General features: G+C 52.3%; 1 protein-coding gene across 8 annotated transcripts in view; it reads left to right on the top strand.

Moving 5' to 3' along the window:
- OSBP2 (oxysterol binding protein 2) overlaps positions 1–27,493 on the top strand; it is a 102,064-nt gene that overhangs the window by 42,071 nt on the left and 32,500 nt on the right. The window contains exon 1 of one of the 8 annotated variants that reach the window (XM_064481075.1): positions 10,438–10,526. The exons of 6 other annotated variants lie outside the window; for them this stretch is intronic. In XM_064481075.1, coding sequence (XP_064337145.1) covers positions 10,448–10,526 — 79 coding nt within the window. In that variant the 5' untranslated portion in view covers positions 10,438–10,447. Of the gene's footprint in view, positions 1–10,437; positions 10,527–21,697; positions 22,685–27,493 lie in introns of those variants that run through there. One more of the 8 variants, XM_064481074.1, reaches the window with a different exon arrangement.

The raw sequence follows: 27,493 nt of genomic DNA, 5'->3' as shown, positions 1-27,493 counted from the left end.
GGGCTCCTCTTCACCCAGGGGTGGGGCTTGTGATCTGGCCAAGGGACAGCAGTGGCAGCTGGTAGCAAAGCTGGAAGGTGAAGGAAATCAGCAACCTCTCCTGACAGCAGGAGACTGAGGCCCGGAGAGGGAATGACTCATCCTTGGGAGGGGGGTCTTTCTTCCATCTCCCAGGGGAAGAGCCCCCTCTAATGGACCACTCCAGCACTGCCTCTTTGGGGAGCTTGGGGTTTGCTGGTGGCTCTGTCAGAAAGCACTTCCTGAGACCAGGGACCCCTGCAATCCCAGAGATGACCCTGAGCTCCCTTGGGTCCCGGCTGCCCCCCTGGGTTAGCAGCTCCATCTGGTCTCTGCTGGCCCGCGGATGCATCTGCAGACTGTATTGATTCCCATTTCCTGGGGTGATGAGGTAATTTAAAGGTTATTCAGTTAAATTTCTAGTTCCCTTGGCCAGAGGCCTTTCTCCAAAACACCTGCTGCTAACAGCCTGGGCACCAGGCATTGATTTAAAAAAAAAAAAAAGAGCCATGCTTTTTGCCCGTCAACTTGAATTTTTACGAAGCACATGGCTGTCTTATAGATGCTTTGCACATATGCCCCGTCTCAGTGGTTACTTAATGAGTGTACCTGTGAGCTTACTTTTTTAATTGAACAACATTTCATGAGGCTAAACAGATCGCAGCTCCTGTGGGCCTACTGCTCTTCCTGGGCCACCGATTCCAGTCGCTGGCCCCCAGCCTCTTAAGTCTTGCATTCTGAACCTCAGCCCCCAGGAGCCTGGACTCCTTCCTCTCCTTGCTGCCTCAGGCCATGCTCTGTCCGTCTTCTGCCCCACTTCCTGTGAATTCTGTCCCTGCCCTCTGGCCACGCTGCCACTGCCCTGATTCAGTTCCTTGTTAGCTGCTAACTTTTTGTACTATCCTTGGACCTAGCTGCCTCCCTGCCCTGGGCGGGCCCCTTTTAGACTTGCCTCAGTGTGCTCCAGGCGGGTTAGTCTTCCAGGAACACTGGTTCTGCTCTTGTCACTGCTCTCCTGACAGGTCTTCCTGGCCCCTCCCTGCCTCCAGCATGGGGGCAGATTTCTCAGGTTGGCCCAGCTCCCTGCACTGCAAAGCCCAGAGCCAAGGTCTCTCCCATGCATTGCTCCCCCCACGCCTGGACCCATCCCTCCCCTCTCCCACCTCCTCCAGGCCTCCTCCCAGCTGCCTTTCTGCTCCGACTGTTCCTCCACTGCCCGGACCCAGAGCACACTGGCTCAGACATCCATTCACAGGGTCAGCAGAGCCTCGCTGTGGGTCTAGTTCAGTGCTGAGCACCAGGAATGCCAAAGTGAGTGTTGTGGGGTGTATTGTGTTCCCCCCAAAGATATGTTGAAATCCTAACCCTCAGGACCTGTGAATGTGACTTTTTTGGACATAGTCTTTGCAGATGTGATCAAGATGAAGTCAAGAGAGTGGTACCTCATCCAGTATGACTGGTGTCCTGTAAAAAGAGGGAGATTTGGACACAGACACACACAGACACACAGACACATACAGACACACACACACACACACACACACACACACACACACACACACACACAGAGGAGAAGGTCATGTGGAGACCCAGAAGCACAGGAAAAGGCCATGTGCAGATGTTCCCAAGCCACAGAAAGCCTGGGGCTCCCAGAAGCTAGAAGAGATAAGGAAGGAACCTCCCCTCAGCCTTCAGAGAGGCAGGACCCTCCAACACCTTGGTTGTGGACTTCTAGCCTCCAGATTGCGAGAGAATTTATTTCTGTTGTTTGAAGCCACCCAGTAGAAAACTAATGCAGAGAGTACCACCTCTTCCTGTTCCTAAAGGCGCTGATCATTTGTAGATAAGATGCTTGTGAGTTCGTGTGTTGAGTGCACAAGAGGCGTGCACAGATGTGGTGAGGACCCTGAGGAAGGGCCCTCCTCTGAGTAGCCTTCCAGCCCTCCCGGGGGTGACAACAGTCAATCAGGCTCCCTTAGGAGGCCCACAGCCCAGTGTCCAGAGATGACAGGAGCCAGCCGCGGGGGAGTAGGGCAGGGCATCCCAGGCCAGGTGAGCCAAGGCATGGGAGGGAAGAAAAGCGGGTGGAGCCCAGGAGTGGGAGTAGGGGGTTGCTGAGGCCCACAAGGCTTCACTCCTAGTGGACTGTGTTTTGCCAAGGAGTTTGAACTTAAAATTACTGCTGTGGGTTTCAGGGAACCAGGGAAAGGAGGTGAGCATATGATACCTTTAGTGACTGTTTCCTGGCGGCATGGAAGATGGGGCAGAATGGGTAGAGGAAACTGAGACCTTGGAAGTGAGCCGGGGGTGGCTCACCTCTGCCCTGGGTGGAGAAGGTGTGGGTGTGCAGACTCGGTTGAATTTAACATCATCAGGACTTGGAGACTCCGAGTGTAGGGGCTCACGGAGAGGAGGACCCACAGGAGCTGACCCTCCAGCCTGGTGCCTGAGGGCAGAAAGAATTGTCTGGAAAGGGAAAGGTTGTCAGGAGGGAGCAGAGGAGAGTTGCTGGCTCAGTTGGGGATAAGGTGAGTTAGGGGACATCGAGGTCTGGAGCTTGGAGGGGAGGACTATTCTGATGGTACAGATGGGGAGACATGAACCAGGAGGTAGAACATGGAGCCCTGGGTGTGGACACCATCACTTGGGCCCCAGCATGAGTGGGACTGACCCCTTCCTGGGAGCCGGGACGGAGGAGGTTGGAGGACAGTGGGCATGTGGTAACAGGACCAGGAGACAGGGGGTTTCAAAGAGGGACGGTTGGTGTGAGTGGGGCCCAGGAAGGGCCCTCGGAGGGCATCAGACAGGGCTGCCACACTCAGGGGTGACCCTTCTGAGCAGCCTCTGTCACATCTCGCCTTCCCTGCATCTCCGTCCACACTCGCCTGCAGCATCCTCTGTCCTCTTCTGCTACCACTCCTGACACCTCTCCCAGAGCAGACCCGGTGAGGTGAACACAGGTGGACGCCCGGCCACCATATGGTGGCCTCTGCTGGGCCTCATCCCTGAGCCACAGCTGTCACTCTCAAGGTCACCGGGCTCTGTGGCAGCGTGGCAGCTGAGGGTGGGTCGAGGTCCGCTGCCCGGTCGGATGACAGGCGCCTGTGCCCCCTGCCCTGCATCTGCTGCAGCTGTGTCCATTCTTTGCAGGGCCCGTCACCATGGGCGGCTCTGCTCCTCCGCCTCCTGGGGATTGTGCCACAGGTGCGGCAAATGATCCGGCCCCTCTCTGATTGCTGCCTGCCAGGTTGGTCTGTGTGCACTGATGTGGTGGCTTCTCTGATGTGACTTCTGGGCCCTCCTGCCCTCAGACTCACTCCTCATCCACCTCCTTTGTGCCTGACCTTCCACCATGAGACAGTCTTCCATTGGGTCCCCTACATTTCACCCCGAGCAGGAGTTGATTCTGGCACACTCTTTCCAATGGTAATTTGTTGAGAGATGACTTTAGATTAGGAGACATACGATTGTAAAATCTTTAAAACTGACACAGCATTGTAAACTGACTATACTTCAAAAATAAAAAAAGATGATAAAATCTTTAAATGATTCTAGAGTACATAACATAAAATTTAGACATCGTTCATTACCTCCGTCTCACGCCCCGCCAAAGAGAGACACACACCCATTTGTTAACAGTGGCACTTTTCCAGACTTTCCCCTGCATTTATAAAGCCACGTCGGTCCACATGCACCCGCGCATCCGCATTTACACGTCTGTGAGATCATCCTGTGCGTATTGATAAACGGCTTGCTTTTTCCCCTACCAGGATATTTTGGAGATCTTTACATAGTGATACAAATGGGCCTATCTCATTTTTTAAATGCCAGCCTGGAATTCCATAGTGGGTCACAATTTATTCAGTCATTTTCCTCTTGATGGACAGTTCGTTCCTTTACCTTTTATTCCTATTGCGGGGAGCGCTGTAGTGAACCTGCTTGTGTATGCCTCTTCCTGCACGTGTGTCAGTGTTTCCAAAGCATAGGTTCCTAGGAGCAGAATTGCTGGGTTTCCAGGGCATGCCCGTGATGCATATCAACAGACACATCCACATAGTCGCCCACAAAGAACGCGTCGATCTGTATCTCCGGAACTCGTGGGTTGTCGACAGAGGCTGCCCCATCATTCCTGTTACTCTTTGTGACTCTGGTGAGAGAATGAAGAGGCATTTCCTTGCTCTGTTTTTCGTTTCTCTTATTACCCATGAGACTGAGCATCCTTTTTTCTGTTTGTTGACCAATCATGTCCATTTTGCGACTCATTATATTCCTATTGTTTAGATACATGTGTTTTTTTAGGCTGATATGTAGGAGCTCATTTGAAGTTCTGGTTATTTCTCCTTTGTTGGTTATATGTCTTGCAAGCATTTGCTCTTTGTTGCTTCTCTGTTTATGGTGGTCGCGGTGCCGTGGAATTTTTAAATGTTTATGTTGTAAGATCTGTCCACCAGAGGCTTGCTTTTCAGTAGAGGGGAAAAATGAAGCTTGGAAGTTCAAAATGCTGCATCTTGACCCTTCTTCATTCCGTGCTTGCTCTTTGACTTTGAACAAAAGCCCTTAACTTCACTGAACTTCCATTTGCCAGCTGTGTCAGAGCGCTGTCTGTCCTGCCCAACCTCCCCCAGCTGCCGCGAGGATCAGGAGAGAAGCTGTCTCTGATTTGTTGATGGTCACCAAGAGCCATCTTCCAGCACAGGCCTCTTCTGGGTCAGTGGTTTTCAGGCGCCAGGACCCAGCCCGACTTTCCCAGGTGTTTTTTGCCTGGCCGCCCTGTGCTGGTGACGTCACACTCGTGACTCTGCAAAGGGAAGTGGATTAGTCCGCTCAGGGTGACAAACCAAATACCACAGGCTTGGACAACAGAAATGTATTTTCCCACCGTGCTGGAGGCCAGAAGTCCAAGGTCAAGGTGTCAGCAGGGTTGGTTTCATCTTGCAGCCTCTCTCCTTGGCTTGTTGGTGGCTGCGCCTCCCTATCTCCTGCATGGTCTTCGATGCCTTGATGTGTGTCCTAATTTCCTCCTCTTATAAGGACACCAGACCTATTGGATTAGGGCCCAGTGTCTGACCCATGGTACCTTCACCCTCTCTTTAAAGGCCCTGTCTCCAAAACACATTCACATACTGAGGTCCTACAGGTTTCAACTTCAACATATGAATTTGGGGTCACAGTTTAGCATGTAACAGGACAACAGCCCCGTTTCTTGATGAGCATCGGGGAAGTGAGATTCAGAGAGGCTCTTGCACTTGTTTCAAGCCACCCAGTGAATGGGTTGCATATTTGACCCCCAAACCCATGCCCCCCAGGCAGCCTGACTGATGTTAAGACTGTTAAGGCTTCAGTGCCCTTACTTCCTGCTCACGGGCCACCCGCCGGCCTCTGTCCCCGCCATCCTGTGGCCTCGTAACTCACACTTCCTGAGCAGGACACCTAGTCCCAGCCGACTCCTCTGCGTCTCCTTTGTCCCCTCAGGGAAGGGTTTCAAATAATTCAACTGATTGGATGTAGCTTGTTCAGTTTTCATTGTTGTGGGAAAGATTGCACAGTAAGATGAAGAGCAGTGCAAACAGAGGAGGTCTCCCAGCAACCCCACACACTCACCAGACTGCCCCCAGCCCACACGTACACTTGTGTTTCACAGCTTTTCTATCACATTAGACAGCACCCTGCATGCTCTGCCCTTGTTACCCCACAGTATCACTAACAGATTCCCCGTCTTTATAAAGATCACTTTAATGGCTGCATAATATTCCACTGAGTTGAGGTCCTCTAATGGTTCGACGCATCCTCCAACTGTGGAGCATTTGAGGTTCCCATTTGCACTATTACAGATAAGGATGCAATGAATGTCTTTGGACCGAAAGCTCTTTGCTTCTCTTGGATTGTCTCCTGAGGGAAAATCCCCAGGAGTTGGATTACTGAGTTAAGGGCCAGGTACCATCATGGCGCCTTGATGGGCTAGACTGTCTCTGTACAGAAGGGGCCTGTGGAGGTCTGAGAGCCTCACTGTACTCTCATTGGCACTAGGTGTTTGACCATTTTAGTATATTTAAAAGGGTACCTACCTCAAGGCCGCTTTAATTTGTACTCCTTTAGTAACCAATGAAGGAGGAGGAACATTCCACAGTAGATTTGTATTTTCAATTCTTTTTGTTGTCACTTTTTTTTTTAAAGGCATAATTGGGGATTAGACAAATCACTATTAATTTATTGGGAATCACATTTCTTCTTTGGTTGGCTTGAGGGATTTGTTGGTGAAAGTAGTATTTAGACTTCAAGGCCAAGCAGAAGGCCTTTAGGTCAATAATGGACATAAGCAATTGAGTGGCGCCAGCTGGGCCAGCCACTCCTGAGAGCAGAAGGGGCTGAGAAGAGGCCATGTCCCCAGAGCCACCTGGTAGGTCCTGACCACGATTCTCTGTGGGGTCCTCCAGGCGGCCTGGTCCTCAGGCAGGTCACAGTGCAGGCCCTGGCTCACTCCAGGGTAAAGTCCCGAGGCTCAGCTCCCAGAGCAGCAGCCCCCACCTCTTTGGAGGCCCCTTGCGGCGGAGGCCACGTGTGGGCAGAGTCAGGCTGAGGCACCGTCCCTTATGGAATCTGTCTCCTTTTTGCCTTTTTTCAAACTGACTTGAATGGTGCACTCTCCCCCATTCCATTTTTCTGCTCTAAAACAATCAACGATAAATTGAACGTTTTTCCCCTCTCGGAAGTTTATTTTAATTGACTAGCAGCACATTATCATAAACTGCTCTCAAATTAATTCTTTGGCTTCAGTGCAGAATCATTTATTAATGACAATGGCATTCAGCATTTGTGCGTAGCTATTCTTAGAACACTGCTGCTCTAAAGGGCTTCGTTCTTAAGATATCCCCACAAGGAATGTGGATGCTAGATGGTACCCTTGGAGGACTTGATCCCCCAGACAACACAGAGAAGGTCAGTGCTTCTCTCCTGTGGGCCCGAGCCACTCATCAGTGATGAGCCTGAGGCCCAGAGGGGGGACCACTGGTCCCTCACGTCACGGAAGGTCTTGCCCCTGTGGGACTCTGAAGCCTGAACTCACCTCTGTGTGGTCCAGTTAAGGTCCAGTCAAGGGCAGAGGTGCAAAGGGGAAGAAGCTGTGTGGTGTGCAATGCATGAGAAATGCCCTCTGTGAGGGGTCAGGGAGCAGGGTCAGCGGTGGGGGGCTTGGGAAGGCCAGAAGGTGGTGTGGGTGTGGAGACTGAGCCAGGCCGGGCTCCGGATGAGTGGTAGGGTGCCCATAGAGTCACACTGGTTTCCGGGCACCCATTTCTCTGGGATGAGCAATAGATCCACCCACTCCTTGACACACATGCGTACATATATGTGGATTTTAGTTGAGTGGGAGTGTGTGCTGTATTATTGAATAAAGGAAGGAACATGCTGGAACCAGAGTCTGATGAATAGTGTGCTGGTAGCAAGTGGAAGCAGGAAGGCTGGCCTCTAGGGAGACTTGCAACAGCCGCCATCCAGGTGGGACATGATAAGGGAGTGGTCACTGTCGACATGAGACCAACCACTTTGAAGTGACTGGATCAACTGGTCTTGATGTGAAGTCAGATAGAACTTGTTGGGGAGGGTTGCCAGTATGGGACATTTGGGGTGAGTGGACCTCAGGAAGGTCGCAGAGTTCGTGCCTTCAGTTTCAGAAGGTTACATCTAGACTGTTAGGAGCCATCTGCTGGGAGGTATTCTCAGTGGTGAATGCAGATGGGGGCAGGTTCAGAGCTGGGGTTCAGCCTCACCCACACGTGGACAGAGGGAAACTTGTACAGGGCTCAGGGCAGCCAGCAGAGTGGATGGAATTACTGGAGGTCATCGTATGTCTGGCCTTCTCACTGCTGGGTCATCTAAGACTTCAGCTAAAGTATTTCCTTCTTGAAGGACAAACTGGCACCCTTCTGGGTACCTGTTCTGGGTACCTGTGAAGCTAGGCTGTAGATTTTTAAGTATTTCACGTGAGCAGAATCTGATCATTGTTTGATGTGACTTACAGCATAAAAGAACTAGGTAGGAAGGAGAACATTGTGTGTGTGTGTGTGTGTGTGTGTGTGTGTGTGTGTGTGTGTGTGTGTGTTTGCCTTAGTAGGACCGCATGCTTTTCCTCTGGATTTTTTTCACTATTTTAGCTTCCCCCCCAGTGTGCTTTGTTCCCTATCTTCTGCATGACACAGCTGTTAGCCAGGTGAGGGCGAGCAGACAGAAGAGACAAGGCCAGTGGCCCCAGGGCTCCCAGTGAGGACAGCACGAGGCACGCAGCCCCTGTCTCCCTGTGTCTCAGCTCTGAGAATGGAGGGCATGGCACGGCTCTGCGTTCAAAAGATTCTTCCAGCTTCCAGAGTCCGTGACACTCAGTGTTCAGTGTCCTGGGTTGAATTATTCTTGCACCTGATCATCCTGTTAAAAGTCACCTGCGTATTTAGAGCCTTTCCCAAAGCATCCAGGACACCACGCCCACCTCACCTCACCTTTCCTCCAAGGCCCTTGGGAGCCAGGGGGCAGCATCCTGTTTACGGGGACCCCACAGAGCACTGCCCAGAGTGAAGCCTCCAACGTCAGTCAGAACAAGCATGTCGATCTCGCACGAGTCACTGTACCTCAGAGCCTTAGCTTCCCCACCTGTCAAAAGTGTGTTTAAGGAACATATTCCTGGGGATTAAATGAAGAAACGCAGAGAAGGCAGGCAGAGCCCACAGCCCAGCGCTTGGCACTGGACCCACACTCTGCCATCCGCAGCCATTTACTTCGTTGTTATGCTGTTCATTTTGTAGCTAGAAAATCAAGGCCCAGAGTGGCTAATGCCTCATCCGCCCCCACCAGTGACTCTGACACAACTCCTAAGGGTTTATTCTCTAGATGGAAGAAGTGCAAGTTGCTTCAAAGGCCAGGATGGGAAGTACTGGCCCAGCACCACCATTCCTGAGTCCATTACGTGTCATAACAGGAACTTTGTTGTATGTTTGAAAACCTTTAAATTGGTGAAGGTTGATTAATTCAGTTTCAATCAGTTAACATTTGAAAAATTCCAGGGACTGAGCTCCCATGAGGTGATGGTGTCGGGGAGGAACAGCGGCTAGAATGCAGTTCCTGGGCTCAGTCCAGTGGGAGAGACAAGGCAGAGTGAGGTAGAGGCTGAGGCTTAACAAGTGGGGCTGGTCCTGGCTTGGACTGCCTTGCAGCGAGCCACTGTGTTGAAGCCAAAATGTCACAGTGGCCGGAGCAGAGGGAGGGGAGCACAATAGGCTTGCTTGTGGGGATTTGGGGACTGCTGAGGGGAAGAGTGACAGTGTCTGAAAAAGGTGCTCTCAGGATGTCGTATTGAGCATAGACTGGGGGGTCCGGAGTGGATGGGGGAGTCCTGCTGGGTGGTTCTGGGAGAGCACACAGGCAAGATGAGGGCTCGTTAGGCCCAGGTGGCAGCAGTGCGGTGGTGAGAATGGACAGGATCCTGGCTGTATTCTAAGGCCAGAGCTGCCGAGATGTGCTGACCACCTGGAGAAGGGTCTAAGGGACGGAGTCAGAGTCAAGGATGACTCCAAGGTGTCTGTCTGGAGTAACTGGGAGGATATGCTGAGGCGGGGAGGACTGGGGGAGGGGTGGGGGACACAGGTCTAGGGCTGCCCTGAGGAGCTCAGATTTGGACAGCTGGATTTATGATGCCCATCAGACATCCCACGGAGAAGTTCTGCAGGCATTTGGACAGGCGAGTTGTGTTCAGAGGTCTGGGTGGAGACAGACATTTGTCCCGAGATGCCCACAGCCCTGTGGTAGCAGCGCCAAGGGAGCTGGGCTCCCTGGCGCCCCACCTGTTGCCTTCCTCTGGGACAGTGGACAGGTGGCTGCAGGTGGCCAGATACAGGTGCACCAGCCGCCACAGCAGGCCTCAGAGGTGACCCTGATTTCCTGAAATCACCGTAAGGCCCCAGATGGGCCATCCCCATTTCTCACGTGCCCCTGGCTCTCAGTGGCATCTTTCCCTTTGAAATAAAGTGGCCAAGCCTGCCGCTGCAGGGGCGGCACCTTTGCACGGGTTTTCGCATTAGAATGTAACGTTTAAATGGGGAGTCTGCCTGGCCCCTGGGACCCAGGTGCCCTGGGACGGTTGCATGGGCTAGCAGGCGGCGTGCGGACTGAGACCTCGCTCCCGGGGGAGGAGAAGGGGCGGCCGCAACACCGCTCGCACTGCGCCCGGCTCCCGCGGCGCCGACGGGGTTAACGGGCTCAACGGGCTCGTGCACTGGGCGGCGGGCGGGCGGCAGTGGTGCATTGTGGTAACGGCAGTGCCGGGACCCGCGAGCGCCCGCCGCCTCCGCCGGGCGGCCCACCGAGGTGTGCGCGCTTCCCTGCGAGCCCCCAGGGCCTGGCGCCATGTAGCGCCTGGCTGCTCGGAGGCCGCCCCGCCGCGGGGATGAAGGGACGCGGCTGCTGGGAGACGGCCTCCGTGCGCTCCTTCTGCAGCTCCGGCTGCCTGAATAAATTTAAGAAGGGTTAGTGCCGCCCTGCTTCCGCCCGGAGGCCCGGCTCCCCGCGCACTCCGGGCTTGCTGCATGATCAGTCCACGCGAGCCTCTGATGTCACTTGCTCGCCAAGTGGGGAGCGCGGGAGCCTTGGGGAACCCCCGTCCCGGTACCTTGCCGGCGTGAGCTCCCAACTCGCTTTACCTGCGGGGTGTTTTGGAGAGGGGGCTATGGCTAGAGACGTGTCTGTCTGATTAACCTCTGAAAAATGGAACCGAAATATCTCCAGAGTTTTCTGGAAAAAAGGGGAAGTGGCCGCCTTGTTTAATCCACCCACCCACCCTCCCACCTCTCCTGCTCCAGAGTCCTTGGTGCCCGCATGCCCTGGGACCTTGGCAGAATTGCAGCTTTGCCTGCAAGGGCTTCTTCCTGGGGCCATCCGTGATGCTGGCTTCCCCCGGTGCATGACCCAATCCCCTCCACTTTGCCCTTTAAGCCAGCTGTGCCAGGTCAGAGGGGTCACATAAGGGGCCCCCTGGGTTTGAGCAGGCCCCAGCCTTGAAGATGCTGCCCCCAGGGACAGCAGGCCTGAATGACAGCCCCAGGCTGTGCAGGCAGAGTCGCCTGAGAGCCCTTTGTCAGCACTGAGAGAAGAGTCTTAGCTGTCTTAAGGTTAAAGCCTTGCAATTTCTGATGCTTGAAACCTTCACTATTGGAGATTTTTGTATGAGTGAAACTTGCTTTGTTTTCCTTCATGAATGTTTATGTTATAATTTGAAACTGGAGGGGAGGAAATAGGATTCTTTGACCCTGTAGACCTAAAAGACACAGGGGCAGTTAATTTCACTTAACACCAATTTTTCAGAAACAGCTCCTTTCAGAAATTAACATTCTCTGATCTGTAATAAACCTTGTAATTAACTTTGCCTGCTGACTAGTCACACTAACGGCTTCCTAAAGACTTAGCCCAGCATAGACTCCAATCCTCAGTCCAGGAGTCATGTTTAACCTTGCAAATTTGCCTGAAAATACCATCTGAAATCTTAGGGTGTTTGTAATTGTATACATTTTGAATTTATTTCACGGGGAACTGATACTTCAACTCCATCTTAGAAATCCTTTAAAGAGACTTGCAGGTGATCTTTGTCCATTTATGTCTTCTGATTTTAGAAGATTGGTCTTAATTTCCAGCTTTTATTATGGGTATTTCAGTGCAGGACAGCGTCTGGGCTTGTAGAGGTTCTTCATGTGGGCTGCTCCTCCCAGGGAGCGTTGGGGCACCTGGGTTGTGGTCCTGACTCTGCCGCTAGGCTGTGTGACCATGGGCAAGTGCCTGCCCCTCTGTGGGCCTCAGTTGCCTGTAGCTCTGTAAATGAGGGCAGAATTGGGTTGACAGGGACCTGGGCTCAGGAGGAGCAGCCCAGGGAGTCCATTGATAGGAAGCCGCTCCTGAGTGGGAAGTGGCAAGTTCAACCCGCAGCACTTGCATGACCTTCAACCAGATCCTTAGCTGTTTTGAGCCTCAATTTCTTCACCTAAAGCATGGCATTAAATCGCATTACCTGGCAAGGAGGCCGGGAAGTTGAAATACTTCTGCACCTGCGTATCAGTCAGTCTGTTTACCCATTTGTCTGTGTGTCTCTCTCTCTCTGGGCTCCAGACAGAGCCGGTGCCTGAAAGGCAGAAATGCCCTTCCAGGGTCTCTTGAAACCTCTGAATTCAGTCCTTGGAAACTCACTCCTTGGCCTTTGTGTTTGCACGCAGCACTGTGTGTACATGTGTGCACACAGCTGTGTATAGGACTTCTGCATCTTTTCTGGTTGGACATAAAGCTCTGACATTGCACAAAATAAGGAAACCCCTCACCCTGGCAAGGTAGACTTAGCAGGGGTCAGGGCTGGGTGGCCTTGGGTGGCCCTGCTTATGACACTGCTGAGGTCACCACTCTCTCATTTGGGACCTCAAAGAACCTTGGGTGCCCACCAGCCAGCCTCCGTCTTTTGCTTGGCTGCACTGTTTGCAGAGAGCTGAAATGAGCTTGGCCGAAACTGAGTGACGTGTCAGGGAAACAGTAAGGGATCAAGTATTCAAGTGCCGGGCACTGTAGACTGTGAATCTGCTGGATCCCCGAGGAGCCTGGCCTGAGTGGAGGCCACAGTGGATGGGGCTGGGGCTCAATTTCTGGGGCAGAACCTGGCGTGGTGATTTGAAAGAGGCTAAATGCCAGGGAGAAGTTTCAAATGTTTGGGTGCTTTTGAGTCAGAGTGAAGAGCAGGAAATGGTGAGGGAAAACAGAACATTTGTCTTTTCCATTTAGCAGAAAACCTAGCCAGCCTTTCACTCTGTGCTAAGAAATGGCCCAGGAGCTGCACAGGACCCAGTGTCCGCAGCCAGGTGATAGGAGTCAGCCTGGAGGGGCTGCGTGTGCTGGAGCCCAGCCAGCATCCTTCTGACCCACCACATCTGTGTCCCCACTGGGAAGGGACAATGGGAAGGGACGGTGGGGCCCAGCCCTGGCTGGCCAAATTCAGAGCCCAGGGTCTCATCTGCCTTGTAGAGAAGATCTGAGAATATTACACAGTCTGAGGCCCCCAGAGTCCTTGGGCTCTGAGGGAGGGAGCTGCTGTGGGTAGAGAGGTGGTCAGGTAGCTAGGGGTGGGCTGTGTGGGCAGCATGTACGGTTGCCCAGGTGCCAAGGAGGACCAAACGTGTGCATGTGGGTATCACTGTGTTGGCGGGGGTCGGGAGTAGGGGCCAGGCTGACAGTTGGGGGGCTGCTAAAGGCAGGGAAGGTGAGGGATGGGGAGGGCTATGCTGGATTGTGAGGCCTCTGTAGAGTCAAAAAGGTCGCAATCAGGAGTGACCCCTGCCTTGAGGGCAGCAGAGAATTAACATTTATCAGGAGCAACGTCTGACTCCTGAAACACAGTGACCTCTGTCACCTCCAGGCAAAGAGAGAATGGGCTGCTGGGTTGCCAGGCCAAGACAGGTGACCCTGCCTGGGCCCTGGAGGAGGCCCTGGGGAGCTGGGTAGGGAGCGAAGTGGGGAGAGTGAGGCAGCTGGAGACTGGTGGCCCGGGGTCAGGCTGGAGCCCAAAGCCCCTCCTGCCCAGGACTGAGAGGTTTGCTCTGGGTCCCTTTCCCCCTGACTCAGCTGGGAGGGTCCCGCAGGCAGCGCTGCCCTCTGAGGACCCAGTCAGTCCCCCTCTTCCTGTAGTGCCAGTCAGCTCAGACTGGCTGCAGCATCTGATCCAATAGATGAATAATATGAATACAGATGAAGTTACGGGCTGCCAAAGATAAATTTCCTTTTATGTCCCGTTTCCCTCTGACGTGTGTGTTGACTAATGACGCCTGACGCACGTCTTCGGAAATAGCTGCTCAGGTGGGAGGAGGCCACAGACTCAGGGAGCGTACCCCCACCTGGCAGCCCTCCGAGTCCTGGCCTGGCGCACCTGAGTCCTTGTGTCTGTAGGTGAGAGTTACCCAGCGTTAGAGGACAAATGTTTTTCCCAAGAGGCTAGAACTGACAGCCAGTCAAGCCCCCTGGGCACAGCCCTCTGCCTGGGATATTTTTACAGCAGAAGCAGCACAGTCTGTCCGGGTGGGCAGCTCCCACCATCATGATGTTTAGCTCATTAACCATTAGGCAGCTACTCATCTGCCTGATGAAATCACCTCCCGAGCCCACCCCTCCCCCCCAACACATGCACACGCTTTGTTCTTGGCCAGACTCTGAAGTTCATCTGGTCCTGTCCTCTGCACCCTGAATTTTGCAGTATTTTTAGGGGTTGTTTACTATTAAGGCAGCAATTCCAGATGTTCCAGATCATGGTGTTTCCATCACTTCATTACCTCTCATGTCGCCGTTTTTAGGTCTCTGTTTTCAGTCAGTGTGTTTCTTTATGGGAACATCCTTTTTACATCATTGAGATACACAAACATCACCATTTTCATGTGGCTGGACGCAGGCTTGAGGTGGATCCACCAAATGGCTGTGGGGTGCCTTTTTAGACATTCAGTTAGACATTACAGTTCTCTTCAGATTGTCACCAAACTGCTGCCGAGTGTCTCCAGCATGTGCAGTTTTTCTCTGCTGTTTCTTTCCAGGACAGATTCCCAGGAGTGTGATTGCGGAGTCAAGGGGTGTGACTGCTCCCCCGGGCACCCCGTCGCCCTCGGCCAAAGTGTTCAGGTCTCAGGTCCGGGTGTGGACATCTGCTTCTGTCCACCTCCCCTGCATTAGTATATTTCTGAGAGAGCATTTTTTGATCAAGCATAAAGTTGTGCCTTGTTAGTCTCTTAGCTTGCCACTGACTAACCAAAAAGGGTGAATTTACCCTGCACATTTGGTTATTATTTGTGTTTACTCGTCTGTCTCCTTCTCCTGCCCTTGTGTGGAAACCCAAGGGGAAGAAGTATCGTAAATGTTGGTTTTGGTCAGACGTGGCTGGACCCCCAGCCAGACAGGACTTCCTGGGACCCTGGCGCTGCTCTGCTTCCCTCGGTGGGTGGGATTTGGAGGGGTGGTCCCTGGAACCGTCACCCCCTCACAGGGTCTGCTGCCTGACCTATGGGGCCCCTTGTTCAAAAATTTTGAGTGGCAGACAGCTGAGCATTAAACCAAGAACAGGACCCTTCTGATTTCAGGCCCTTGTGTGACGCAGAGGTTCCAGATCCAGGCATGGAGGGGGCTTCTGACCTAGGGCCGCTTGTGGCCACCAGCACCCCTGCTCCTACCCGTCGTTGGCCCTATACCTCCCCCCAACCCGGGCTCCTTAGCCTTGAAGTTGTCCTTTTCTCTGCGGCCATTTCTGTGCCTACTTTCCAGTGGAGAGCTGGCCAAAGCATCTTACTGCCCTGAATATTTAATTTTTTTGTGCCATTTTTCCCATGGGAGTTTTCACCTTTGCCTCACCCACTTCTCTCTTGCCTTCCCCCTCCTGAGCCCTCTCCTTGCTGGCCCGGGGCTAGGAGGAGCTGCTGCTTCCGTAGCGAGAAGCTGGTAATCGGGATAACTGCTGAGAATCAGTGCTGGCTGGTTGCCCTTGCTGTTAATTGGAAACACCAGACTGTCTCCCTGATCATCGTCTCGTGCTCCCTCCCAAACAGCAGGGTTCCTTGGGTGCATGTTAACTCTGCAGGGGGCTCTGAAACATGGCAGCGCTCCAGACGGACTAGATGGGTCTCCATGGAAGGAAGGGAGGTAACCCCGTGGGTCATCGGGAAGTGGCGTCTGTGTGGACGAGGACCCGGGGACTGACTGCCCAGCCGGTAGCTGCAGGAACACCACTCCGGGAGCTTCTCCCCATGGACTGCACAGAGTTTGGAACTTTCTTAAATGGCCCTCAGCTTGATTTAGCTCTTACTCTCATGGGAAATGTGGCCTTAAACTCGTGGCTTTTTCCACATTTTTCAGAGTTTGAATGGGGAAGGTGTCGATGTAAGCGTTCTCACATTGAGCTGAGAAGGGTTCAGTTACCCACACAAAGGAAGGTCATGCAGCCATAGAATCCCCAACTGTCACAGCCAGGCAGGATCTGGAGATGATTTACTCAAGCCCTAGGGTGCAGACAGGGACACTGAGGCCTGGAAGTAGTCGGAAAGCCACGGAGGCAGTGGTGCACAGCCAGAGATAGGAATCAGAGGACGCAATCCCAAATCATTGCCATTTGGTGGTTAAAATAATTTTGCATTTTTCCAGACGTCAAAGGTAATTCATGCTCATTGTAGTAAATTTAGTAAAGAAAAAGTATTTCTTTCTTTATTTTTGATGTTCTTTTTTTTTTCTTTGTTTAATTATTGAAGTATAGTCGATTTACAGTGTTGTGTTAGTTTCTGGTGTACAGCATAGTGACTGAGTTATACATATACACGTATATATTATTTTTCATATTCTTTTCATTATAGGTTATTACAAGGTATTGAATATAGTTCCCTGTGCTCTACAGTAGGGTCTTGTTCATCTGTTTTATAGATAGTAATGTGTGTTTGTTAATTCAGGTGAGTTAGTTGTGATGCTTTTGTATTGCAAGGATTTATTTAATCTAAGTTGTTGGCTTTGTGCATACACAGTTGTTAGTGGTATTTTCTTCAATGTCTGTAAGATCTGTAGTGATGCCCCCTCTTTCTTTGCTGATATTGGTCATTGGTCATATTATTTTTCTTCTTCAATCTGGCTAGAGGTGTATAGCCTTTATTCATATTTTCAAAAAATCAGATTTTGGTTTCATTGGTTTTACCTACTATTTTTCTTACTTGCTCTTTAAAAACATATATAATATAGATAACCTTCAAAAGGCAAATTCAGTCATACTATACGTTCTGTTCTGCTCCTTGATTTTTTTCATCAACTATGTCTGAAGGTTTTTTTTCATGTCACACAGAAATCACATATCTGCATATGTATCTGCTGGTCAGTAGGAGACATTCCTAGAACTGGATTAGTAGGTTGTTATCCTCTTTTTTCCTTTTTTAATCAATTTTATTGATATACAATTTACATACGATAAAATGAACTAATTTTAAGTGTTCTGTGAGTTTTAACAATTGTATACACCTGTATAGCCACCACTCCAAATAAGATCCAGAACATTTTTATTGTCCCCAAAGGTTTACTCATGTCCCTTTGCAGTCAGAGCCCCTCATACCCAGCCCCAGACCACTACTGATATTTTGTAGTTTTATTCGTTCCAGGATTTCATGTAATAGAATCAAACAGTAGTATGTGTGACCTTTTTTCATTCAGCATAATGGGTTTTCGAGGTTCATTCTTATTGTGTGGATACATAATTTGTTCCTTTTCATTGCTGACTGATTTTCCATAGTGTGAACATACTACAGTTACTCATTCACTTGTTAAAGGACATTTGGACAGTTTCCAGTTTGGGGCTGCTATGAGCCATAAAGCTGCTATGAACATTTAAAATACATGTATTTTTGTAGATGTAAGTTTCTGCTTCTTAGGTATACCTAGAAGTGAAATTGTGGGTCATTTTGTAAGGGTATGTTTAGCTTTATAAGAAATTGCCAAGAGCGGTAGGGTATAGCTTAGTAATAGTGTGTGTGCCTAGCATATGCACAAGGTCCTGGGTTCAATCCCTGGTACCTCCATTAATTAAATATTAATTGATTAATTTAATTAATAAACAAACCTAATCCCCACCACCCAAAAAAAAGGAACTGCCAAACTGAGGGGAAAAGTTCAACTTTTCATCATTAAGTGTGAGGACAGCCATAGGATTTTTATAGATGCCTTTTATAAAAATGAGAAAGCTCCTTTTTCTTCCAAGTCTTTGGAGTTTTTATCTTGAATGGGTGTTGAATTATGTCAACTGCTTTTTCAGTATGTATTGAGTTGATTATATTTTTCTTATCCTGTTAATATGAATTGTATTAATTTCAAATGTTAAACCTTGCATTCCTGAGATAAGCCTCTCTTGTTCACGATGTATTAGCCGTTTTAGCTGAATTTCATTGGCTAATATTTGGTCAAGGGATATGGCATCTACATTGATGAGTAATCCTGGGCTATAGTTTTGTTTCTTGTAATGTCTTTGTTGCTTTTGGTATCAGTGTAATACTGGTTTCTCGTAAGATGAGGTGATACTGCCTCCTAAGAAGATTGTGAATTGTCTCCTTCCGTTTTGTTTTTTTTTTTTTACAAAGTTTGTATAAGAATTGTATTATCTCTTTCCTAAAGAGTTGGTGGAGTGTAGCCATTTGGGCCTGAGTTTTCTTGGAGGGTAAGGTTTTTAATTTAAAATTCAGTTTCTTTAAAAAAGGCTTTTTTTCCCCCTTGTGTCATTTTTGGTAACGTGTCCTTTCAAGGAATTTTCCATTTCATCGAAGGTATCAAACTTACTGGCATAATATTGTACATATTTTTTAAACATCCTTTTACTGTCAGTAGATCTGTAGTGATGTTCCTTCTTTCATTCCTGTTATTGGTAATTTGTATTTTCTTTATTAATTATTCTAGGTAGAAGCTTATCAATTTCACTGATCTTTCAAAGCTTTTAATTTTTGCATTGTTATTGTTTTCTATTTCATTGGTTTCTGCTCTTATTTTTATCATTTTATTCCCTCTACTTACTTTGAGTATAGTTTCCCCTTCTTTTTCTGTTCATTAAGATAGAAGCTCGGACCATTCATTTTAAACCTCTTCTCTTTTCTATAGTAAGCTATTTTCTTGGGGGGAGGAGATTCATTAGGGTTATTTATTTATTTATTTATTGAAAATAGAGGTACTGGGAATTGAACCCAGGACCTCATACATGCTAGGTATGCACTCTTAACAGTGAGCTCCCCAGTTGTAATAAGCTATTAAAGTTATGCATTTCCCTCCAAATGCTACTTTAGCTAACTCCTGTAAATTTTGATATGTTGTATTTTTTTAATCATTCATTTCAAAAATATTTTCTAGTTTTCCTTGAGGTTTTTATTTGACTCATTAGTCATTTGGAAGCGTGTGGTTTAATTTTCACATATTCAGGTATTTTCCAGGTACCTTTTTGCTACTGGCTTTCCAATTCAATTCTGTAGTAGGCAGAGAACATGGATTTTATCATTTTAAATTTGAGAACTGATTGATGGCCCTGCGTTGCTCTGTCTTGGCGAGCTGCACGTGTCTCTTCTCAGTAGTTGCTCTAGGGTTTACATTATACATTTTTAACTTGTCACAGTTTTTTGTTAAATCATATGCCATTTTAACTGTAAGTAAGAACCTTACAACCATGTACTTCCATGGCCCCCACCCTTTCTACTGTGTCCGGTTTTACTTTTGAAGATGGTATGAACCATACAATACGCTTATTTTTTTTTTTGTAACTTGCTCTTTACAGTCAGTTGTCTTTAAATGAAATTTAAAAGTGAGAAAACCAGCACCTTTTATGTTTACTTACATATTCATCTTTTCTGTTACTGAACCAACCTTGGGTCCTCTCGCCTGACACGCAACAAAGCCAATCTACTGACACTGGGTTGTGGTGAAGGAAAGTTCAGCGTTTATTGCAGGTGCCAAGAAAGGAGAACAGGCAGCTCATGCACGAAGGACCCAAACACTGATGGCTTTCAGGGAAGAGTTTTTAAAGGCAGCATTTGGGGTGAGGAGTGCAGAGTGCATGACTTTGTTCTGATTGGTCAGTGGTGAGGTAACAGGGTGATATTTCAGGAATCTTAATCAACCTTCTGGTTCCAGCCAGTCTGTGGTCTGCGTGCTTTGTGGTCAGCCCGTACCTCCACCTGGGCGAGGGTCACCATCCCACAGAACAACTCAAAGACCTGTGTCAGGTTGTTGTGTATGTCCCCTGAGGAGGAACAAGGACTGTTTTATGCTGAGCTGTTGTTGTTGCTTCGCTCACTTAACTGCTTTCCCTTTATTCCTGCGTTTCCTCACTTCCCTAACTAGTAAATGCTCATGCCTGCTCTTTGGAATTTGGGGAAGGCCTTTTTCCTACAAACAAGACACAGAGGAGCTTTTGTACCCGGTTTCATTTCCAGCCCTCTTCACTCCTCTGTGTGCATCTGAATTTCCATTTGGTATTGTTTTCTCTCAGTTTGAAGAACTTCCTTTAACATTTCTTGCAGTACAGGTCAGCAAGCCACAAATTCTCTCAAGCTTTGTTTGTCTGATTGTATTTTTATTTTGCCTTTATTTTTGAAGGACATTTTTCTGAGCTCTACATTCTAGGCTTTCTTCCCATCTCTCAGCACTGTAAAGCAGCTGCTCCCTCCTTGTCCTCTGGTTTATGTGCCCACCGCCTGGCATACCCCATTTCAGGGCCCCAGCATCCAAACCCCAGGGTCGAGCTGCCCACCAGGTGACCGTGGCAGGCCCCTTGACTCCCAGAACCCCAGCACCCCCGGCACTGAAGGGGGCATGAAGTGGGGGGACTGCCCGGCAGAGCGGTTCATGAGCTGCACAGTGACTTGTGCTGTCAGCAGGCAGCGACCCTCTGTTGTTGCCTGGGTCTCTGCCTCACGTTCTCCTGCTCCAGAAAAGAGCCTTTTGTGGGACATAGCCATTCCACCGTCCCAAGGTCCTTTGGTCCTAAATGGTCTTGGATATGCCTTAGCGCAGCCCCCTAAAGTCTTCAGGGCTCCCCACTCCCTGCTCCATCAGTCCTTCCCCCTTCCAGCACAGGTAGGCCCAGGACAGGGACACCAGAAAGTTCTCAGCCACAGTGACCTGTTTAAGCAGACCCCCACCCCCAGCCCCAGCCCCGGCCACCATGGGGCCAACCTGAAATGGGTCTCAGATGGAAACTTGGCCCCGAGATGTTGGGCCCCTGCAGGCTGTCGGGTTGTAATTCAAGCCCACCTGGCTGTGGGGTTCAGGTTGTGCTGGACTGTGTTCCCGCACAGAGGGACTGTGTGCCCTCGCAGACAGCATACTATGTGTGGGTGCATCCAGGCCGGTGTGAGAGGTCCCCGGGCTCTACAGTGGAGGGGAAGGTCCTGGCAGCTCGAGAGCGCGTTTGGCTGCTGAGGGTGATGGGTCATCATGAGGACTGTCCATGGCGCTCATTGTCCTCCTGGAGGAATGTTCAGGTGCCTCCAAATACAGGGCCTGTGCCAGGCTCCCAGCTGCATGGACAGTGACCCAGAACTAGGAGAGGAATAGAAGGGCCTTCGGAGGAGCCAAAACAGCCTCCAAAAATAGCCCTACCCTCTGCCACTTTCTCACGGCCTCACCCCGAGCGTGGTCACTTTCAGCACATTCTGCCAAGTTGACTCTTCTGGTGTCGCCCTTAAAGATGGGTGGCCTCTCCAGGTGACACTTCAGGTGGCCACCTATGCCTGCCCTGTCCTCAGCTCTGCAGACCTGGTGCTCAGGGCTCAGGGACCAGATCTGCAGGGAGGAGGTAGTCATGGTAACCTGGCTACAGCTGTGCCTGGTCCCAGGGCACATGCCTTTCAAGGGATGAGAGTTCCCATCTGCCCTCCTGGCCTAAGAAATGTCCCTTGCTTCTGTGTTGTTGGTCACCAGCAGTCATGGAATTGGAACAAGGGAGGCGGTCCCCATTCTGCGCAGCACGCTGGGGTGGGCGGCAAGAGTTGCCCCTGGCGTCAGACACACTGATGAGGTTGTCTTGAGGAGGATGGCTGGTGATCCTTACTTTGCTACTTTATGCTTTTCGACTTTTTTACCTTCAGCGTGGCTCATTTTTATAACCAGGTAATGATGACCGAAGTTGGTGGCCTCACTGTGGGGCAGGCATTGTGTTAAGCACTTTACAGACATAGACCCATTTTACAGATGAGGAACTGAAGGTTAAGAAGTTAAGTAACTGCCAGGTTGCAGGGGTGATAAACAGCTAAGTGGGACTTGAAGTTCTGCTTGATTCCTAAAGGGGAGAGGCATCTCTTGGACAGTTAATGAAAGGGGCGGCTCTGTCCCCTTTCTGTTTAAGACACGGCTTGGCCTGTCTGCCCGAAGAGGAGTATGAGAGTCCACCCGTCAGGGACTGTGGGTCTCCTCCTCACCCTCCCTGCAGAGCTCAGCCCACAGCCAGGCCCCTACTTATGACCTTGCAGCCATAAGAGACAGGCAGGAGGGCGCCCCAAGCTCTGCAGGGAGGAAAGAGGAACTTTGCAGGGACTGGGCAGCCAAGGCCTGGTGGGCGGGCAGTTCACAAGGTGATCAGGTTGTGTTCCTGTGTTAGCTCAAGCCAGGGTCTGCACAGAGGAAAACTCTGAACCCCAACTCTTCTCCAAACCTCAAAGCACTGCGATGCCCCTCAGCACTCACCTGCACATGCCATGCAGCCCAGAAAACTCTTCTCACCACCATCCCTCATGTCCTTGGTTCATTCACTGGGTTTCTATTTGGCACCTCCTGCATGCCGCCCAGGAGGTGGGGGTCCGCCAGGTGCAGATGCAGCTCCAGCCCCTCCAGGGCCCCATGGCTCCTAGGTGGTGGGACCCCTCTCCCCGCCCCAGGCCCCCTGCTCAGTCACTCTGTCATCAACGCCCCGAGGCAGCTGCACGCAGAAAGTTCTTCAGTGTGATTCACAGGCGTCCAGTGGTTTCCAAGGGGAAGCAGCTGTGGCTGTTCAGTCCAGGACTATGTAACCCCACAGTTTCCAGTGACTGGCTCAACTGCACTGGCGCTGTCAAGGAAGGATCAGTGGGCTGTCGCGTGTGGGTCGCCAGACCTCTCTTTGGCCTGGAGAGAGGCGTTTGTGGTGAGTGAAATGAAACCCCCTCACAGGTGGAGCTCCTTGTTGTCCATTAAAGGCTCCTTCTCTCCGGTGAGGGCTCGCTGGCCTCACGAGTCAGCCGAGGTTGGGGCCCGGGGGCGCCGGGCCCGGAGAAGCAAGGCCAGGGGTCAGCGCTCCGAGCTGGGCCACAGGCAGTGGTGCCCCATGCACCCGCGAGGGCAGAGAGGAGCCCTGTCGTGGTGTTCCCGCCACGTCCCCGGCAGCTGGTGGCCAGGCGAGGCCATGGCTCATAACCCGGTGGGATCTGGGGCGGCGGCTCACAAGTAGTGAAGTCGTGCAGACCTGAGAGGCTTACCGAGCAGAAGTGAGAAGGCGGCACCCAAACTGAACTTGCATGTTGTGGGCAAAGCCTGGCTTTCAATGCAGAAATGGAAGTTGTTTAATTTCCTGAGCTGGCAAGATCACAAGAGAATTTTTTTTTCTTTTCTTAGGTACCCAGGAGGCAGCCTTGGGCCCCGGAGAGAGCGAGGCCTGGGGGCCACGTGAGGCCCTCAGCCTCGGTTCCCTCGGTTCCCTAGTCCCCGGAGCTGGGGTGCGGAGCTGGGGTGCGGGGGACATAGGGGGCCCTGAGGCAGTGTGTGGGGCTGGAGCCTGGATTAGGAGGTGTTAGAGCCGGTGATCTAACCCAGCAGTTCTCACCTGGCTGTAGCGTAAAATCTCCTGGAGGAGCTTTTTAAAAATACTGATGCCCTCCCCACCACCAAGTCACCAGGTGGTCCCCAGGAGCCTGCAGACGGGTGGGGTGGGTGGCAGCGTGGAGGCCTCAGTGGAGGCTGGGAGGAGCAGGGCAGCCCCAGGAGGCCCACTCTTGTCTGGGTGGGGTGGGCTCGTGAAACCAGCCAGCCTGGGGGGCTGGTGCCTCGGTGGGGAGGCACCCACCGTGCTGAGACATGGGTGGGCTCCCAGTCTTGACACCAACAGGGAGGAAAGGAGCGTCAGTGCTCCAGCTGCCTGTTTCGTGCCCCTTAAACAAGGGCTCAGGCGAGAGCAGCAGCGCCCGCCCCGGTCAGCTTGCACCAGGGCTGGGCCGCCATGGCTCCGCCCAAACAGCCCTCAAAGGCCTCCCTCCGGCGGCAGCAGAGGGGCAGCCTACCTCTGCTCCCTGGGACCCTGGGGCGAGACTCAAACCAGGACAGGCAGGTGAATGAGCCTGGAGGCCCAAGGGGTAGGATGCCAGCTCCCTGAGTGCTGTATCCGGGACGGGCACCCCCGTTGCTTCAGGAGGCCCCATGGAAACCCCAGTTAGGGCGGAAGCTCTGGGTGGGCTGGAGGAGGATGTGGGTGGTGGGTTGCCGTCAGCATCACAGCAGATGCTGTAATTGGAGCATGCGCCTCTATTTTTATGCTCCATCTCTGCACTGGTGTTTCTTTTCCTGGAGGTGGGCCCTGCTCCCTCAGCGTTCCGTCATCCAGAGGATGCTGCATGGCTCCAGGTCACAGCCTTCTGCTGAGCGGGGTGCCCAGGCCTGTGGGCGACCTAACTGTCACTTGCACACACTTATTTTCACCGGTCCTTGTGGCTCGTGGTTTGACCCTGTGCCCTGTGCCCTGCCCCCTCCAGTGAGAGGACGGAGGTGTGTTTCTCTGCTCTCTGAGATTTTTGCCCGGCCTTCCGTTGCTTGCTGGCCTCTCCGGCTGACCCAGGGGTCCCCAGGGGTATTTTTCCCTGGGAACATCGGCAGTTCGGTCACCACAGATACTGACCTACAGATTGGTGTTTGTGGGTTTGTGGTTCCTGTCCCTGCGTCTCCGCTGGAACAGAAGCAAAGCCCAGCTTTTGTGTCAGCCCGGGGTGCCCGTGCGGGAGGCCCCACCGTGGCCTTGTTGACAGCCGTCCAGGTTGGGATGCCACCCCTGCACCTCTCTGCAGCGGGAGCTGCTGGAGAGCCCGAATGGGGTCTCACCCGGTTCCCTCAACACCCTGTGCTGTTCGCCTGTGAGAGAGGAGGGCAGGTGGGCCAGAGGGGCCACCGAGGTCCTACGGCCCTGGTTCTGTGGCTTGTGTTTTCTATCTGCCTGCCAGGCCTCACAATTTATCATGTATTGTTCTCTGGTTTTCCATCCAATTCAATCCTGACATGCCTTCCAGGGTCCTCAAGGCAGAGCTTCTCAGAGCCTCTAGTCACCTACCTCCTTGGGGAAGGGACACCATTCATCCTGTTTTCTTAAGTTGTTTTTTTTTAATCACTGATTCTTTGTTTTGGCAGAGGCCCCTGTGGGACTAGCGTCTCACAGGACCTACTTTGGGGAAGGCAGACCTGCTCTCCTTCTGGGGGTCCCTCCTGTTGCTGGGGTCCCTGGGTGGCACCTGGTCACATCCCACTCCAGGCCGGGTAGGAGGGCACCAGCCAGCATGGGCTTCATCTCAGGCTGGGTGCTGGGGAGCTTCCTCAGTCTCTCAGCCCCCAGGGCCATGGAGGTGGCAAGTGTCACCAAACTCTCTGTAAAGACCACTTGGCCAGTCCTGGCTCCACCACTCAGGAGCCATGGGGTCTTGGGCACAATCCTTAACTCTCCACGCCGCCCCTTCTTCTGGGCATGATTCTTGCAGCAAATGGTGTCATCCGTGGCGATGACAGGACGTGAGGAAGTGCAGGATAAGCTGTCCCTGAGCCACAGGGCTGTTCCTTCTTGGACCCGCTGAAGTCACTTGACATCCATGGATCTGCCTCAGGCCTATTTCTGTCTGCTGTCAGCATCTGGCTGATGGGATTCTGCAATGGAATTTGGGCAGCTTCACAAACCTCCTGAAATCTAAGTAACAATCACCAAACCCGCTGTAATTGGATTTTTGAGGCACTAACATTGCAGATTGGAAATGGCTGTTTTCTGCCAAGAGTGCAGCGCCCTTGTCCCCCCTCCCCCTCAGTTCTCATGTGCACCCCCCGACCCCGAACCCCCCGGAGCTGTGCTTGTCTCCCAGAGGCCTTGCAGCAAGGTATCTCTGCACAGCCAGACCACAGGAAAGTAGGAGGCTCCCCTGCTCTGTCCTGGGGATGAGAGCCTCCTCTGGGGGGCCTGGGGGCCCCAGGGAGGTGTGGCCACTCGGGGACCCAGACAGCAGGGGCAGGGGTGGCTGGAAAGCTGCAGGGCTGGGGATTAGGCCTTGTCCCCTCCCTGATCTGCAGAGAAGGAGGGGAACAGTGCCCGCCCCACTAACCATGCTGCTGGGTCAGGGAGCACCACTCGGTCAGGGCTAGTCCCGCCCCAGATGTAAGCACCATCAGCTGCCACTGGATGGCGGGGTCTCAGGCTGCAGGCACAGCAGGGTCTGTGATGCAGGGATGTGGGCTCCCTGCCTCGGGAGGACAGGGAGTGGGGCTCCTTCACCACCGTCCCTGCACCCCCTCCTCTGTAGAGTGGCAGGGGGGCCGGGACAGGGCCAGCGGGGCCAGCCTGAGGTGAGCAAGGACACAGGCACTCAGACAGCGTGTGTCCTGTCCCCCTGCTTCCCCCCATTGACTCCAGTGGCTCTCCTTGGCGTCTGCTGGCCTCCACCTGCCTTGCGCTGCCATCCCACGGATGGCTGTGGGTCCCTTTGCATGGCTGCCTCCTCCCCCGGGCTCCTAGTGGGTGGGACAAGATTCCTCTCTTCATCCCCTGATCCCAGCGCCCTGCCCGATCTCTGGCCTAGTGCCTGGCTTGCTGCTGACCCTGCAGAGGTGAGTGAGCTATAAGTCTGTCCTCCAAGAAGCCACCAGCTTCTCTTGACATTTTTGGGTGTTTACTCCAATCAGCCAGAGGCTGGGGAGCCCAGGGCTCAGGGCAGTGCTGAGGAGAAGTGATGGGTACCAGGCCTCGGGGGAGCAGCCGTCTGCAGGAGAGGAGGGAGGAAATCCAGGGGTTGGCGCAGGTGGGCGTGGGAAAGCCCTGGGCCGAAGGGTCTCCCTGCGGCACTGGGTGAGCTGAAGAGTCAAGAGGGAGAAAGGGCATGGGGCACTTGGGGGTCTGGGCATGGGGTGGGGGGCCCCCCTAGAGGTGGATAATCACCTAGAGGTGGAGGAGCCATCTGAATGTCTCTCCGTGCCCAGGACCCTGCTGGTGCCCCTGTGCTTGTCCCCTCACCCCCACAGGCCTGTCCCCTTCCACTGTAGTCCTGTCCCTCTGCCAGGCCCATCTCAGTACCACTCCCTCCAAACCTGGTCCAGCCCAGTACTGGGTGAGGGTGCAGTGGGAAAGGGTGAGTGCTGGGCTCCCCCCACCCTCGGCCTTGACCTCTCAGGTCCTGAGTCTCCTCAGCCAGGGCTGCTCTCACTTCCAGCCACAGTGAGTGAGGGGAAGAGGTCCCCTGGTCACCCTGTTCCATGACCCTGAGGAGGTCGTGGGCAGGTGAGGGCAAAGCCAGGTTCTCCAGAGAAACAGACAAGAGACTGTGCAAAATAGAGTGGCAGCAGGGCCCCTGACTCCCACGTCCCCACCATGTCACCTCCCCCACCTTCCAGACCAGTCTGTGTAGCTTTTGGTTCCTTAGTTTCCAAAAGCTGCCCCCTGACAGGGCTTCCTCACCCAGAAACTTGATCCATTTCCTCAAAGATGGGGGGAAAAGCTCCACTTCTAAAAATAGCCCACCTGGCTCTGCTCTGCTGACTGTTTCCATAGCAACCCACTCCTTCCCAGGAGTTGCAGGTGAAGGAGGGCCCTGGCCCTGGTGTGGGTGCCCACTGGCTCCTCAGCCACAGCCAGCTCTTGAAAGGTTCAAGGAGAGCCCCCGAGAATGGGGAGCAGGGATCGGGGTGCAGCAGACACACAGGGGCTCCCTCTGGCTCCAAGCCC

Source organism: Camelus dromedarius, chromosome 31 (genome assembly GCF_036321535.1).
Source record: "Camelus dromedarius isolate mCamDro1 chromosome 31, mCamDro1.pat, whole genome shotgun sequence".
Lineage (NCBI taxonomy): Eukaryota > Metazoa > Chordata > Mammalia > Artiodactyla > Camelidae > Camelus > Camelus dromedarius.
The sequence above is the reverse complement of the archived record's forward strand: the minus strand, read 5'-3'. Positions and strand labels throughout refer to the sequence as shown.